At 33.9% G+C, this 15,506-nt stretch overlaps 1 protein-coding gene across 5 annotated transcripts in view; it reads right to left on the reverse strand.

The window, feature by feature from the left end:
* The window catches only part of MAGI2 (membrane associated guanylate kinase, WW and PDZ domain containing 2), a 1,692,369-nt gene that overhangs the window by 225,930 nt on the left and 1,450,933 nt on the right, over positions 1-15,506 (reverse strand). For 4 of the 5 annotated variants that reach the window (XM_074268482.1, XM_074268481.1, XM_074268479.1 and 1 more), the window contains 2 exons: positions 15,109-15,140; positions 9,060-9,249 (listed from right to left, as the gene is read on the reverse strand). In XM_074268482.1, the coding sequence (XP_074124583.1) occupies positions 9,060-9,249; positions 15,109-15,140 (222 nt within the window). The remainder of the gene's footprint in view (positions 1-9,059; positions 9,250-15,108; positions 15,141-15,506) is intronic. The other variant, XM_074268480.1, reaches the window with a different exon arrangement.

A 15,506-nucleotide genomic window follows, 5' to 3' on the forward strand; every position in this document is an offset into this window, starting at 1 on the left:
GGTACTTTGTATACTGAATAATGCTGGGAATATACTATTGAACAAATTTGTTAGATTTATAGCTTAAACATTTTTTTTTTCTTAGTACCTATGAAAATTCTAGTTGTCTGAGCCCATAGAACTATGCCAATACAATCTATTTTAATGTGGCTATCCTAGTAGAAGCAGAGAACCAAAAGAAGATTGTTATCAATTTTGCTTTTCTAATCATACTACATTAAATAAAAAAGGTCTCTTATTCTCATGAATTCTAAGGAAAGAGAGGCAACATAGCATAGTGGATCATGCACTGAAGTTAGGGTAAAGAAAACTTGAGTTCAAATTATCAGTTTCATCAGTCTTATACTTAATTTATTACCTCAATTTTCATTGTTGTTTTCATGTGTACATTAGTTATTTTTTAAAGTTTTATTGATATTTTTATTTTCTTTTACATTACATGTCTAACCTATCCTCACTGATACAATCTCTGGAAACAAAATAAAGCAGCTAAGTCTTAATTTAATGTATTATGTATTATATTAATTTATTATATATAAATATATTTATTCGATAATTTCTATTATGTTAAACTAATAATAGTGACATCATAAGAAAGTACACAACATTTCACATCTGTAGTGCCATTTCCAACCTCTCTTTTTAAAACGTTGGCAGAAATCTATATTTTTTTTCCTGCCAAACCCCATCTGTAAAATGAAGTTGGTTTTGATGGGTTTGACAGCCTCTTCCAGCTTGTAATTTCTGATTCTATGAGACACTTTTGTTTCTTTCTTTCATGCACATAGACATGCCATTTTAAGTGGTATCTAATTTCTTATGGCTGTCATAAATTGTTTACAATCACAAAATTTGTTTTCTTTTCAAAAATACATGTTTGTTAAGATGTTCCTGGATATGCATATTATAAAGTTAGTGCAATCTAATTATGACTCAAATGATGCATGTTAACAGTTGCATCATTTAATATATTTGTATCATTTGCTGTGGTCTGGTACATAGCAGCCAAATATTGTGGAACAGAGGTTATAGTTCATGCAAAGAAAAGTACCATGAGTAGAGACATATATTTTATTGAATTTCTACAACTTGATTTGGAATGTGAATTAAAAAAAATTCTCTCTAGATTTAGAAACAATTCTAAGAAAGGTCACTAACGCTAATATTTTACTAGGAAAGGAAAAACACAGGTGAAACATCCTCTTTTGAAACAGATTGAAATTTCTGCTAGCAACTACAGTTTAGGTTTGTTCAATTTTTTCCTATTGACTTCTTCAAGTACATATTTGTGCATATTAAATTTATCAATTTATTGTAATTGAAATAAAATTAAAAGGCAGCAGATTACAATTTTAAGTCTTGGATATTTCCTTTTTTAGATGGGTACAAATCTCTGATATATTTACAAATAAATGTGATCACCGGGCATGGAAGAGATAAGCATGTGGAGAAAATTAGAATAAGGCTTATTCTACAGCATCAGATTAGTATCTTTTCTACTCTAAAGATAAGAGACCAAATCTTTTTTATATTTAGAAGTAGCAAATGAATGTGGGGAGAACAGTTTCTTTATTCAATCACGATGCAACAAATCAACAACAACCTCAGTGCATATTATGTCTATGGCACTGCGAAAAACACTAAAGAAACAAAGATAAAAATAACAGGTGCCCTTCTTCAAAGAGTTTTCACTCTACTGGAAAATTGGGGAAAAGAGCTATGACAGGTACAGAGATAATTATCTTGGTATAAGGCAGGATCACTAAAGTTCAAAGAAGCTTCAAGATTAATATCATTTTATATGTGTGGTAAGTAGAGAAGGGAGCTAAGGAGAGATCCAGAGAGATGCTCCAGGAAAATTTGAGGAAGGAGAGATGTTTTCAACTGGGATCATCAAAGAACTCTTTGAAGAGGAAGTAATACATGAACCTCATGATCCCTGAAATGTCATGGATTCTGAAAGAAGGGGATGAAGAAGGAAGGGATGGTAACCTAGGCACAAGGGATAACCAGTATGAATGGAGGCAGGATGTAGAAAATCAAGTTCATAGAATATCTGAGAGCCCAGTTTGGTTAAATATATATAGCACATGAAGTAATGCTAAGAATGTAGGCTGGAAGTAAATTGTGTTTAAGACATCTATCTACATAGGAGGTGAATTAATCAAATATTTTGAAAGGTTGAGGCATGAGGCACAGTTTTGGCAGTGATTTTTAAAAAACAATTTTAATAGTTTTTATTTACCAGATATTTGCATGGGTAATTTTACAACATTGACAATTGCCAAACCATTTGTTCCAATTTTTCCCCTCCCCCCCTCAGATTGCAGGTCAACCAATACATGTTAAATATGTTAGAGTATAAAGTGAATACAATATATGTATACATGACCAAAACAGTTGTTTTGCTGAACAAAAAGAATCGGACTTTGAAATAGTGTACATTTAGCCTGTGAAGGAAATTAAAAATTCAGGCGGACAAAATTAGAGTGATTGGGAATTCTATGTAGTGATTCACAGTCATCTCCCAGAGTTCTTTCACTGAGTGTAGCTGGTTCAGTTCATTACTGCTCTATTGGAACTGATTTGGTTCATCTCATTGTTGGAGAGGGCCACACCCATCAGAATTGATCATCATATAGTATTGTTGTTAAAGTATATAATGATCTCCTGGTTCTGCTCATTTCACTCAGCATCAGTTCATGTATGTCTCTCCAGGCCTTTCTGGAATCATCCTGCTGGTCATTTCTTACAGAACAATAATATTCCATAATATTCATATACCACAGTTTATTCAGCCATTCTCCAATTGATGGGCATCCATGTAGTTTCCAGTTTGTGGCCACCACAAAGAGGGCTGCCACAAACATTCTTGCACATACAGGTCCCTTTCCCTTCTTTAAGATCTCTTTGGGATACAAACCCAGTAGCAATGCTGCTGGATCAAAGGATATGCACAGTTTGATAACTTTTTGAGCATAGTTCCAAATTGCTCTCCAGAATGGCTGTATGTATAGTGATTTTTTTTTTATTCTTGATGGTAGAAATTGTCTTTTTGTATAGTGATCACAGAAACCCTAAAGTGATCTATAAGAAATGTAGACCTAAAAATGATAGAGTTTAAACAAGGAATAGAACAATAATATAAAATAGGCTACATAAAGAAAAAAATCCCTTGTAGAATAAGAGGAAAAGTCAGCATGCTATAGTGAAGAGTGAATATAATGAACTTCAAACTTTTTATGAGATAGTAGTTTGGTGTAGAAGCCAAAAAAGCTAATGAGATTTTGGGCAGCATTAAGAGAGTTATGGCTTCCTTTAATAAAGATAATGTTCTATGCTGTTGATCAAATTTCATCTGAAGTACCATGTTTCAAGAAGGATATTGATAAATTATAGAGCTGCCAGAGAAAGGCACCCAGAATGGTGATGAACCTTGAGTCTGTGACATCCAAGGATTGACTGAAAAAGAAAATGGGACTGTCCAATGAGGAGACTTCGGGATGGGATGTTTGAAAGACTGCAAATGGAGAGAGGTCTAGATTTAATTTATTTGGATCCAGAAGGTGAAACTAAGGGCAGGCTTGATGTCAAGAAAAATCTTTCTAATAATTAGAGCTGTCTAAAAATTGGATATACTGCCTTAAGAAATGATATGTTCTCCTTCCTTGAATACATGAAAGAAAATAAGAAATAATGGAAGGAAGTAAAAAAGGCAAGAAGGACAGAAGAAAGAAAGGGAGAAAAATAAAGAAAAATTTAGGTATGATAGCTAAATCATTTTCTACCCTTAAGGAACTTATATTTTAACAGGAAATGTCATAAAGGCAGAGGTATGCTGGCAAATGTCTAACAACTGAAAAAAATGTATGCAGGCACTATTTTTAAAATTGATCCATATTAACATTTTCTCCACCATGTTCTTAAGTCTAGATAATACAATAAAATAAAAAAATCAATACTGATTTCTATCTAATGTTTACTGATTTCTTAGGTGTAATTGCTTACACTGAAAATCTAAAAAGTTGGCTTCTCAAGAGCATGTATGGGCTGACTATAGAACACTATTACATATAAGAGAGTTAGAATTAGAAAGGGGGAGAATGTCCACAGTGACATATTTTGGATATGACTGGGGGGTAGTTTGGTGATATTGATCTGATATTGAAGATGAAAGTTCTTCTTTGGGGAGCTTAGGGTATTAGGGGTGATATAGGGTTAGGAAAGAGCCAGGGTTCCAGTGGTCAGAAACTAAAATGAAACTAAATGAAAACAGTCTTTAGAAGAGAGCCAGGAAGTGGTAATTATAGCCTGGTTCTAAGCAAGATAAGGTGAAAACTCACCTATCAGAATCTAATACTATCCAGAGTTCTAGTAAAATGTAGAGGAGGGTAAGAATATATGGGTCTGATTAGCGGAATGTAGAGAAAGGGTTGTATAATCTGGTCCAAACTTGGAGGGAAAAGGGGGTTTTCAAACTGAGGCTCTGTGGTCACTTGTCACAAATGCTAGAGTGGGGATTCCTCTGGTATCTTAGTTGGATGGCTATCAAGGTACTTTCCAACTTCCAAATACTATATTATTCTGTGACTGCTGGAATTGGTGTCAGGAGAAAAGTTCCAACCTTCCTTAGACACTAGCTAGTTATATCAAATTGGGCAATCATTTAATTTTTCCAGGTTTTAATGTCTTCATCTATAAAATGGGGACATTGAACTTAGCTACCTCTAAGTTCTCTTCTGGTTTTAAATCTATAATCCTATGATCATATAGTAATGAATGCAAAGATGGGGAAGAAATGCCAAAGAGAGATTGTGAAGGCTCAGACACAATCAGTTTAGGCTGCTTTTTATTAGTGGGTAAGAAAATGAATAATAACTCAGATATATAGAGAGCTGAGATCACAAAGAGAAAAGAAAGTTTCTATTCTTAAGGAACTCACAATCTCATGGGAAGGATAACATACAAATCATTCTGTATAAGCAGGAACTATATACAATAATTGGAGATGATAAATTGGAAGATATTAGTATTAAAGAGGATCAAGAAAGACTTTCCTAGAAAGTAGAATTTTAGCTTGGGATTGAAAGAAGCCTTGGAGATCTAGATGAGGAGGGAGAGAATTCCACACATGGGGAAAAAGTCAGAAAAAATGCCATTGGAGTATAATGAATGTGGGTGGGGATCTTCCTATAGGAAGATCCATTTGACAGCTGAGTGGAAGATAGGGAAATATTTGTAGTAGGGGAAAAAAAAACACAGTTATTTCAAGAGATCACTCATGAGGTGATAAGATCTTTTATTAAGGTAATGATCATGTCAAAAAAAAAAAAAGGAGGAGATGAATGAAGTCTTGATGAGCAATGTTTATAAAGGCTAAATTGACAAAACAGCAACAGATTGAACATTGGAGTTTGTAAAAGAGAATGAGAAGTAAAAGAAGACACCTGGATTTTTAGCCTGGGAAGATGATGAGGATGCCTTCAGTAGTAAGAGAAAAGTTAAGAGGACAGGTAGATTTTGGGTGAAAAGTTAAGGAGTTCAGTTTGGGAAATGCTGAATTTAAGATATCTAGGTCAAAATATTCAATAGACACCTGAAGATTAACTATGAGATAAGAGTAGTCACAGGATTTTAGATTTAAAGTTAGAAGGCATCCTAGATGCCTTAAAAATGATTTACTACATTCTTCATTTTATAGATATAGAAGCTGAGTAAAACCCAAAGATATCAGGTGATTTACCCAAAACCACATGGATAATGAAAAGAATCAGGATTTAAATATGAATTCTCTGACTAAATGTAGAGTTCTTTGTATTGTATCATGAAACTTTAAACTAAATGGTTTTTGATATTTTCTTAAAAGCGTTAAAAATATTTTCCAACTCAAGAAATATCATCATAAGATTTCATTGACCTATTCACTTTTATTTTCGAAGGCAGTGACCTTGTCTGTCATGAATCTCATTTGCATTAGTTTTATCTTCCTCAACTAAATGGAAATCTTTCTGGGAGCAATACATTTATATTTTTAATAGAGAAGAATATAAATTTTGGTCACAGTGCAAACATTCAAAAAATTCTAATTGCTTGATTTAGAAGCTGGTAAGTGATTGGTGTTCATTCTTCTTTTTTGAAGAGGACCAATGACCAAGAGAACAATGGCCTACCTTACCCATGAATTGGATTTAAATAAGGCAGAGCTGCACAAAGGTATCATCCTTATTCTCTCTTTCAGAACTATTGAAATCCAGAGGCAAGACAAACGTCAAGGTGATGGGTGATGGCCTCGAATTCAGCAGATGACCTTGGTCTCTCTGTTCTGCATTGAGCTCTAAGCACACTCCACAGGTGCCTGCTTCAGCTGCCTTCCTGGTCATTGGAAAAAAAAACTGTTCTCCTTTGTCCATTTCAAGTCTTCATGGGCTTGGGGTACACATCCCTCTAACTCATCAAAAGGTTTGAAGCCAATTGTTTACCTTCAGCCTATTTGCTAATTTGATTAAATTGGGGTGTGGCCACCCTACATTGCAGCTTCTCAAAGCCACAGATGAGTGGGTGACAGGTGAAATAATGAATATATAATGTTGGGCCTAGAGTCAGGAAGACCTGAATTCATATTATGTGATAATGGACAAATTGTTCAATTTTTGAATCAGTTTTCTCATCTTTAAAACAGAGATAAAAATTATAACAATCCTGTGAGGACTAAATGAAATCCCTATAAAGTACTATGCTAATCTTAAATTGCTACCTGAGTGTGTTATTTGCATAAATAAAGCACTAAGGACTATACAAAGAAAATGGAACTTTGAACTGAAAATGCTTATCAATTTTACCTTTTGTTTGTACTAACATTCAAATTTTCATTTTTTATTTTCTTTACTGAAACTAGAAAAGCTCATCTCTGATAAGAGCTTCCATATACACCAAATTTTAGATAGCATTTTCCTTACAATAACTTTGTGAGCTAGGCAGGACGATGATTCCCATTTTATGGTGGAAGATATTGAAGTTCAAGAATAGAAAAAAAAAAAGCTTCCTTATTATCAGGAAGCTAACAGCTATTGGACTCAAACATCCATGGATTTGAAATCAAAGGACCTAGGTGCTAAATCTCTCACCATCATTTAGAGTAATATGAGAGATTTTGCCAATTGCTTTAGTTCTTTTGGCCTTTTTAGCCATATTATAGAGTTAAATGAAATGACTTCTAGGGTCCCCTTTAGCTCCATATTTATGATCCAATACAGCATTAGTCTTCTAACTTCAAGTCCAGATGTAACTTGCATGAAAGATATCTACCCAGAAACCATTTTGAAGGGAAAAAATGAGATCCAGCAACCAAACATGATATTATCTAATACTTCCATATTGATATAGTGAGCAATTATTTAATAATAAAGTTAAGAATTTAATCAAGCAAACTGATTTTTTACAATGCGATTTATAAGAATATGTGTGTGTCATATATTGTATCTAGGTTATACTGTAACACATGTAAAATGTATGGGATTGCCTGTCATCTAGGGGAGGAAGTAGAGGGAGGGATGGGAAAATCTGGAAAAATGAATACAAGGGATAATGTTATAAAAAAAATTACTCATGCATATATACTGTCAAAAATTTATAATTATAAAATTAAAAAAAAAAGAATATGTGTGTGTGTGTGTGTGTGTGTGTGTGTGTGTGTGTGTGTGTGTGTGTGTTGAGGATGGGGGGAAGGGAAAACATTGTATTTTTTTTTCCTTTACCTTGATGGGTATTTTGCTCATAAGATCATTATTCAACTTATTCAACTTACAACATGAGAAAGCTACCTAAGATCCGTTTAGGCCTTGCCTTTTTCTACTAATGATAAACACTTTAGTGAGCTTTCTAGAGCACCAAAACACAGACCTTCATTCACATGTCAACTGGAATACCAAGAACAATAAAAAAGTTTTCATTAGAGTAAATCTCTTGATCACTAATTTTGGTCAATGGGCTTTTAGAGCTATAAAAATGGCCTGTGACTCATGTAATACATTGTCTCACTTTACAAATAAGGAAACTGAGGCCAGATGAGAGTAATTTGTTTAAACTAAAATATCTAATTAGTGGTGGATTTGGACTAAATCTCAGCTCCTTTGATGCTTACTTTGGTGCTTTTTAAACACAAATTTCAAATGAATATTTTATTGATGTTGTTTTATATCACTGTCACTTCTCAATGACTTTCTTCCCATTTTTCTCTACTCTTCCTCCACACCAATATTCAGAGCTCTTTCCACACCATCATATTACCATATATTTCTTGTTTTTGTTCCATCTTTTTTTTTTCTTTCTCAAACTCTTGGGTAAGTTAATCTAGGTAATGGTTTGGCCATTAGTACGATGTTCTCTAATAATAATTTTTGTTTTTTAATTTTATATTGCATTGAGCCCTTTGGCAAGACTTTTAAATAGTAAGATAAATATTCAGAGAATGTTATTTGCAGAATAATTAATTCACTGTCACAAATGAAACTTTTTTTTTAAAGGGGAGATCTTGATAGAATATTCCTTTTTTGTTGTGTGGGGTGGGTTTTTTAAATTTAAAAAAAATTAGCTAGGTTCAGGTCAGGCAAAACATTACTGACATCTTATTCAAGGCTTTCATCTTGCTACACAATGGAGAGTTGGAAAAAATTGCTTTAGACTACAAAATTTAAATAGATACAGTCAAAAATAACACTTTATCAACTTGCTAGAGTGCCTAAAATAAAACAAATAAGTAAAACAACTTTCTACTTGATAATTTGCTGATTTTGCTTGGGGGCTTAGGGAAATAATAATAGGAAACAGGATTTCTAAAATGAAAGATACCAAACTTAAGATAGTCTATTAAAGGGGGTGAGTATGTCAGGACAGAATGTAAAAATCCCTTTTAGAACAGAACAGACCTGTTAGCTTCCTAATTGAATTATTTTTAAAACACAAAGCAGAAAATAAACTGAATTAACTCAGCCTAGAAACATTTGGGAACAAACACTAATCACAATTAACTGTATCCTTGGTCATTTGGGGCTTTCACTTACGCCTACTTTCATAAATTGCTCTGGATTTCTCGTATAGCTCATATGGGTCAGGCTTCCTCGGATCAAAGGCCTCTGTTGAGTCAGGAAATGAACTCCTGTGAAGGGAGGTTGGAAAGGGGAGGTTCTGTGGTATAGCTGGAGCAGATAAACTCGTTTGAGGACTGCCTTGATTCTCCCATCGTTCCATTATCTGAAAAGACAATAGTAAAATTAGGTGGATTTGAAACTGGCTTCCTTTTTTCACTTAGGCCTATAGAGTCTGGATTAGGTAACACAGCAAAACCCAGTTGTTCTCAAAATTATAATATATTATGATTAAGATTTTTGATTTAAAAAATCCAGGATTTATATATATGCATATATGTATAAATATATATATGCACATAAATATATGTGAATATACACAAATATATATATACATACATATGTATACATGTGCATTTGTGTACATATGTATTGCATGCATGTGTGTACATGTGTATTGAGCTCCTGTGTATCCATTCCCCCACACATATATGGATATATCATCATTCTATTATCAATATCAATAGCCAAACACTCTTCAAATCAAGACACTTAGCAATATACAACAGTATAAGACCTAGGACTTGTCTGAGGATTTGTGTTAAATTGAGTCCATTGTGGTAGGTCCCATTATTATTCCATGTGAGAAGTTTTTCCTTATAACATCACCTTATCAGCAATGAATTAGTTTGCTACTCACATACAAGCTGTTGTCCTGATGTTACAGATAAACCAGATGTGGGACCATTTAAATATGATCACCTTGTTGGCTCTGATTTATCTCTATGGCATGAGAAGAACAAGACTAACTCTTCCTCATTGCTAGCTAATCCTGTTCTGCTATGAAAACAAGCTGATCTCATTGTGGAACCATTATCCAGGTCTCCATAGTAACCACATATTTAACCACATATTAAAGTACAATTTTGGTATGTGCACAGTAAAACCATAGAATTAATTGGAAAGGACCTTACACATCATATGGACAACTCCCTCATTCTACTGATAAGGAAACTGAGTCTTACAGCAAGTCTAGCTTTCTCTAGGTTATACATCTAACAACAAAGGTCGAATTGTAGCTACAATATAGTTGCTTAAATATATAGTAATTGGAGGAATAGACTGATGAACTTGTGGCTTGGTGTTAAACTCTTTCTGTTCCCGGTGAAGTATACTCAATACAGAAAAAATGTCTGTAGAGTAGTCTTGCAATATGCATTTTGAAAGTATTGCACTATGTTTCATTATTCAGTCAAAAATTCTTATACTGTTAGAAAATTGCTATTGAAAAGCTAATTATTCAGAAAAGTATTGTACTTTTTGGGTTAATTTGAATTTCCCATTTTTGTCATGCTAACTGCATGTAACAAACAGTATAGTTTTTTTTTTCATCAATTTCCATTTTTGCTTTCAAGTTTCACTTGTTCAGGTTAACATTTTTTAATGTTAACTTTAATGTTTTAATTTTAACTTTAATGGTGAGCTTTTAAAATCATAAGATCTTAGATTTAGAGCTGAGAGCCATCTTAATCTTCTTTTTGTCTTTTTAGTTCTTTTCTTTTTCTTCCCCCCCTCATATTATGGAATTTTGTGACAATCTGGCAAAGGGCTATGGACTATTTTTCAGAGACAGACAGACATATAGACAGAGACAGAGAGACAGAGAAACAGACAAATCAAGCATTTATAAAGTGCTTGCTCCGTGTTAGGCACTGTGCAAAAAAAAAATATTCTCAAATATTGGTTGGTTGCTTACATGTATAATTGAAGGAAATACTAAATTTTGATGAGAGATTTGTGAAAACAAAGATGCTATTTCCTTTACCCCCACATAACAAATCACAATTCCTTTGAAATCTATCCCTAGTTAAGTACTCTTGGTCTAGGTCAAGCCCCTCATTTTAAGAAACTTCAGGATAATAAAGTTAGGTCACATAAGTATTGAATGAGTAACCTGGGCTCCAAATCCAGAGTTCTTTCTTTGTATGATTTCTGCCTTCCTAAGTACTTAACACATAAAGTGTTCCAGACTGACAAGTTTTATAAACATAGTATATAAACTTGAACTATGGAGTCTCAGTGGCCACAGGTTCTATTTGCTGTAACAGGGCTTGTACTCTTATCTTGTTTTCCCCATCTTTGCAAGGCAGGTGATCTGTCACCTCTAAACATCTTGCTGGGGTACTATCAGCTCATATACAGTGCAGTGGAGCAAGCATGTCTCAGGTAAGGTATAGGAGATCTAAAAAGCAATTTCAAAGCCACAGAGCCAATCATGCTATCAGCATTGTTTGGAAGAGTCAACTCATTTTGATAGCCTAATGACAAACTCTAGGCATTCAGAAGCATAGAGAATGGGAAATTTGTCTCCAGTCCTGTGTGGTTTTAGGAAAGCTTTTTTTTTAGGACAACTTTTTGCTATGATATCCATCAATACTTCAAGATATTTCATCAGGTGATTTTAAGAGCTTCAAACCACAATGCTTAATGAAGTGAAAATGAAAACATGTATAGAATAAACACAGTATTGACTTTTCAGACTGACTGTTCCAGAAATGGTAAAGCCTTTCTTGCCATTGGTAACTGCCAGCATCTGCAGAGCTCTGCTTCTCCGGGGTTAAAACACTAATAAAAGTAAAAACAGCCCATGTCCGTACCCATTCAGGAGGAGATATAAAACAGGGGCATAAAGCAAGTAGCCTTGCGGCTAGTGCAGAAGTCTCAAACTTACTTTCTAGGATAATTCCTGCTGAAGCAAGTAATCTCGTTGCTTTGTTTGAATTCTGAATGTTACCATGCTCTCAATATCCACTGTACCTGCTACTTCTGGGTTCTTTCTTTGTCTTCAGGTTCTATTCACTACTTTGAACAATGTGAAGTCTCCATATGCTTTGCTATTCTATTGGGACTTTTTTTTACCTATTGACTCTGTATTGTCATTTAGAAGAATTTATTAAATGTTAACTCTGTATGAGGTTTTGTGCTAGACATCAAGGGAAAAAATAAAGAAATAATACCTACTTACAAGGGCCTTACATTTTAAAGGACAGAGGCAGGGGGTTGCAGTTCAGTATTGTTGTTGTTGTTGTTTTTCTCTTCCTTTACCTGACTTTGAATTTGAGCGTTACTTTCTGAACATTTGCCTCCATTGTATTTCCTTGTATCTTCCAATTTCCAATGAATTTTTGAATGTTTTATCTGGACTCAGTTCCTTCACTTAGTAACTGTGATTTAGGAGAAGCTGCTTAATCTGGTTTTCATTTTCTTCATTTTACAAATGAGGAGGCTGGAAAAAGATAGTTTTTGAGAACCTCTGCTAGTTCTAAATCTGTAAGTGGTCTACACCTGCCCTCATTTCCTAGATATTAGCTTCTAATTTCCTGACTAGATTCATAGGACTGGCTTTATTCCTTCCTATATTATCAATCAATCCAATCTGTTTTCTGACTTGGTCTAGAGGATCTTCCATATCCCTCTGCATAGCTAGAATCTCTGTCATGGCCTCTTCAAGCTTGCCGTGGGCTCTTGGTGGCTATAATCCTGTGTGGCAGGTCAAAATGTTCCCCAAGATAGAAAGCTCAGTAGAGAAATGAAAATTTCCAAATCTTAGAACAGAAATCTTGCATTTTGTCTCTCAAACAGACATGCTAATAATTTCAGTGGGGACTTGGTGGAAGCATGGAAACCTTTGGACCAGAGAAAAACTAGGGAGATTCATGAATCCGGTATAAAAATGACAAATTCTCTTTGCAAAGCTGAGGTCCTGGAAGTTCAAAACGTGGCTGTTGTTGCTTAGCTTTTGTGGGTCAGCATGGGTTCAAGATTAATTGTAAATTAGGTTCTGAGAAACCTTTTTGGAATTATTGACTATGGATGTAATTACTATAATGACAGCAAATGCTGTAATTACATCAAATGACATAATTTGTATAAATGTGGTACATATAAGGAAATCACTACACTGTATAATTGTAGCAATATGATGGTGCTGTAAAGTTTCTAGTTAAATTCAATAAGAGGGTATACAATGCCAGAGCACACTGTTTTGAGATTGGGGCAGAAAGAGTTAGGACTGAGAACTTTGGTTCCGACAAAGAACACACAAAAACAAAATAATGATAAAAGATAACAAAGATATAATATAGTATTTCATGATTCATAAAATATTTCACAGATATTATTTCATTTGTTCCTTGCACAAGTTTTGTGTAGCAAATAAGGGAATCATCATTTCTTCAACCCTCCCCCATTTTACATATAAGACAATGAGACTCAGGGGGATAGATGAATATGGCTAAGATTACTCAGTTAACAAGTAACACAGAGTGAGGATACAAAGCCAGGTCCTTTGACCTCTAATTAAATGCCCTTTCTGTAATGCCAGATTAAGTACTTTCAAAGCCCCCCTTTTTCATAATGGTTTGCTAAAAATGCAGAATAATTTCCAATCTGAGGTTCTCTTTTGAAAAAGAAGGGGTAAATCCTAATGATGATATGCATATATTGATAAGTTCCTTTAGCCCCATATGTCCAGGTTACTAGTTTCCCCAGTTATTAGTTTCTCCATCTCTGTCTGAGAGGAACCCAAAGTAACTTTTCTATTAGAATCGATAATGAGTTTTTCTGCAATATATGTCTATGTCTTTCCATATCATTCTTAAAGATACATCATTAAACTAGAATATAACCTTGTAAAAAAGTAAGTTTTATAATCATTTCCCAGGTGAAGTGAATCAAGTGAGTTCTTAAAGCAGTGACACATATACTTACAAACACATACATATGAACACAGAATTCTACTGGTCAGGCCAGCAGTTAGAGTTTCTCCTTACTAGGTAGAGTCAGAAAAGGAATGAGAAAGGGCAAGTTCAGAAAACATGATAAGAAAATAAGCTGTCTTTAGGCCCAGTACTTTTCTTGATTTAATTGTCTTGCCATAAGTCTTTCACTTGTGTGATTTTCACAAAAATTTAAAGCAGGATGGACTCTTCCAAGATACCATAAATTTAGTCCTCACCAAAAAATCCATAAACAGACTAAAAAGTAGCATAATTGTGCATTTTTAGCAATTTGAGTCCCTCTACAACTACTAATTCAACTTTGTCAAAGAGATAGCCAAAATCTATCAACCTCCATATATATATATATATATATATATATACATATATGTGTATATATATATGTACCAGTTTGTTCTCTAAATACATTTACCAACCTGTTCTCTTTTATCAATATTTTAGGCTATCTCATGAAAGAAAATTTGGGTTCTCAATTGATCGGCAGCCACATGGAGACAGATCAAATGATGGTTCAGCAGACTGGCAGTTAGCCTCCTGGCTTTTGGTTTCTTCACAGGAATGAATGAAACTGAGTCTCAGAGAAGTAAAATGAATGTTTAAAAAAGTGAACATTCTTCAACAGAAGACTTTGTCACTTCATTAAAGATTCTTATTTGCACAGAGCTAAATACTTTTCAGGTAGACTTATATGAACTTCTTTGATACTCTCTGAACTTGTGGGTCCATCTTAGATGGGATAGTTTTAATAAAGAATGTATTAGTAAAAATGCCATAGTATTTCTGAGAGGGAAAGTAGAGATTTATTGGGAAATCCTTCTTAAGGGATACATAATTCCAATAGGGCTTTGGGGTTTTGAAAGCACAAAAGGGACAGAAATGAAGGGTTATCTTTTAATTTAGTCTATTGTAAACTGACATTAAGAAATAACAAAAGGATCATAGCTCTAGAATTATAATGGACCCTCTAGGTCATCTAGAATACTCATGGGATCACATTATCATATATTAAGATCTAGAAAAGATCTCAGAGACTTTTTGTTTTAAACCCCTTCATTATGCAGATGAGAAAATTCACACTGAGATCACATTCAGGTCTTCTAACTTTAAGTGCAATGCTCTTTCTATGTCCTTTAATGCTGCTATGTTATATGGTGAAATTACTGATAAACATAGACATGGACATCATCATTAGAACCATAGCAATAATTAAAATGGTACCAACTTACAGGCTTTGGAGTTTTCCAAGGAGAAAAGAAACCTGCAATAAAGAAAACAAAATGTTAACTTTAAAAAAAATACAGTATAACACATAACATACAATGCATAAATAATTCAATGTTTGGATTCTTTAGAATCTATTTTCCCCATTATTATATATAATAGTATACAGCTGAGCAATAAAAGTAATAACAATAAATGAATAATTTAAAATCATCTAAGTTTATAGCTTACATCAGAGACCTGAAAGAATTATACTGGTTTTATATAATGATATTTTACATCTAGGGAAATTAAAACACCAAGGGTTTATACTACTGTTCTTAAAGGGCAACACTCAATAATGGACTATGAGTTAAGTCTCAGTTTTCCTGACTTGGGCTGACATTGAGCATGACTGTCTCTG

The sequence above is a fragment of the Sminthopsis crassicaudata genome, chromosome 5 (genome assembly GCF_048593235.1).
Source record: "Sminthopsis crassicaudata isolate SCR6 chromosome 5, ASM4859323v1, whole genome shotgun sequence".
NCBI classification, from domain to species: Eukaryota; Metazoa; Chordata; class Mammalia; order Dasyuromorphia; family Dasyuridae; genus Sminthopsis; species Sminthopsis crassicaudata.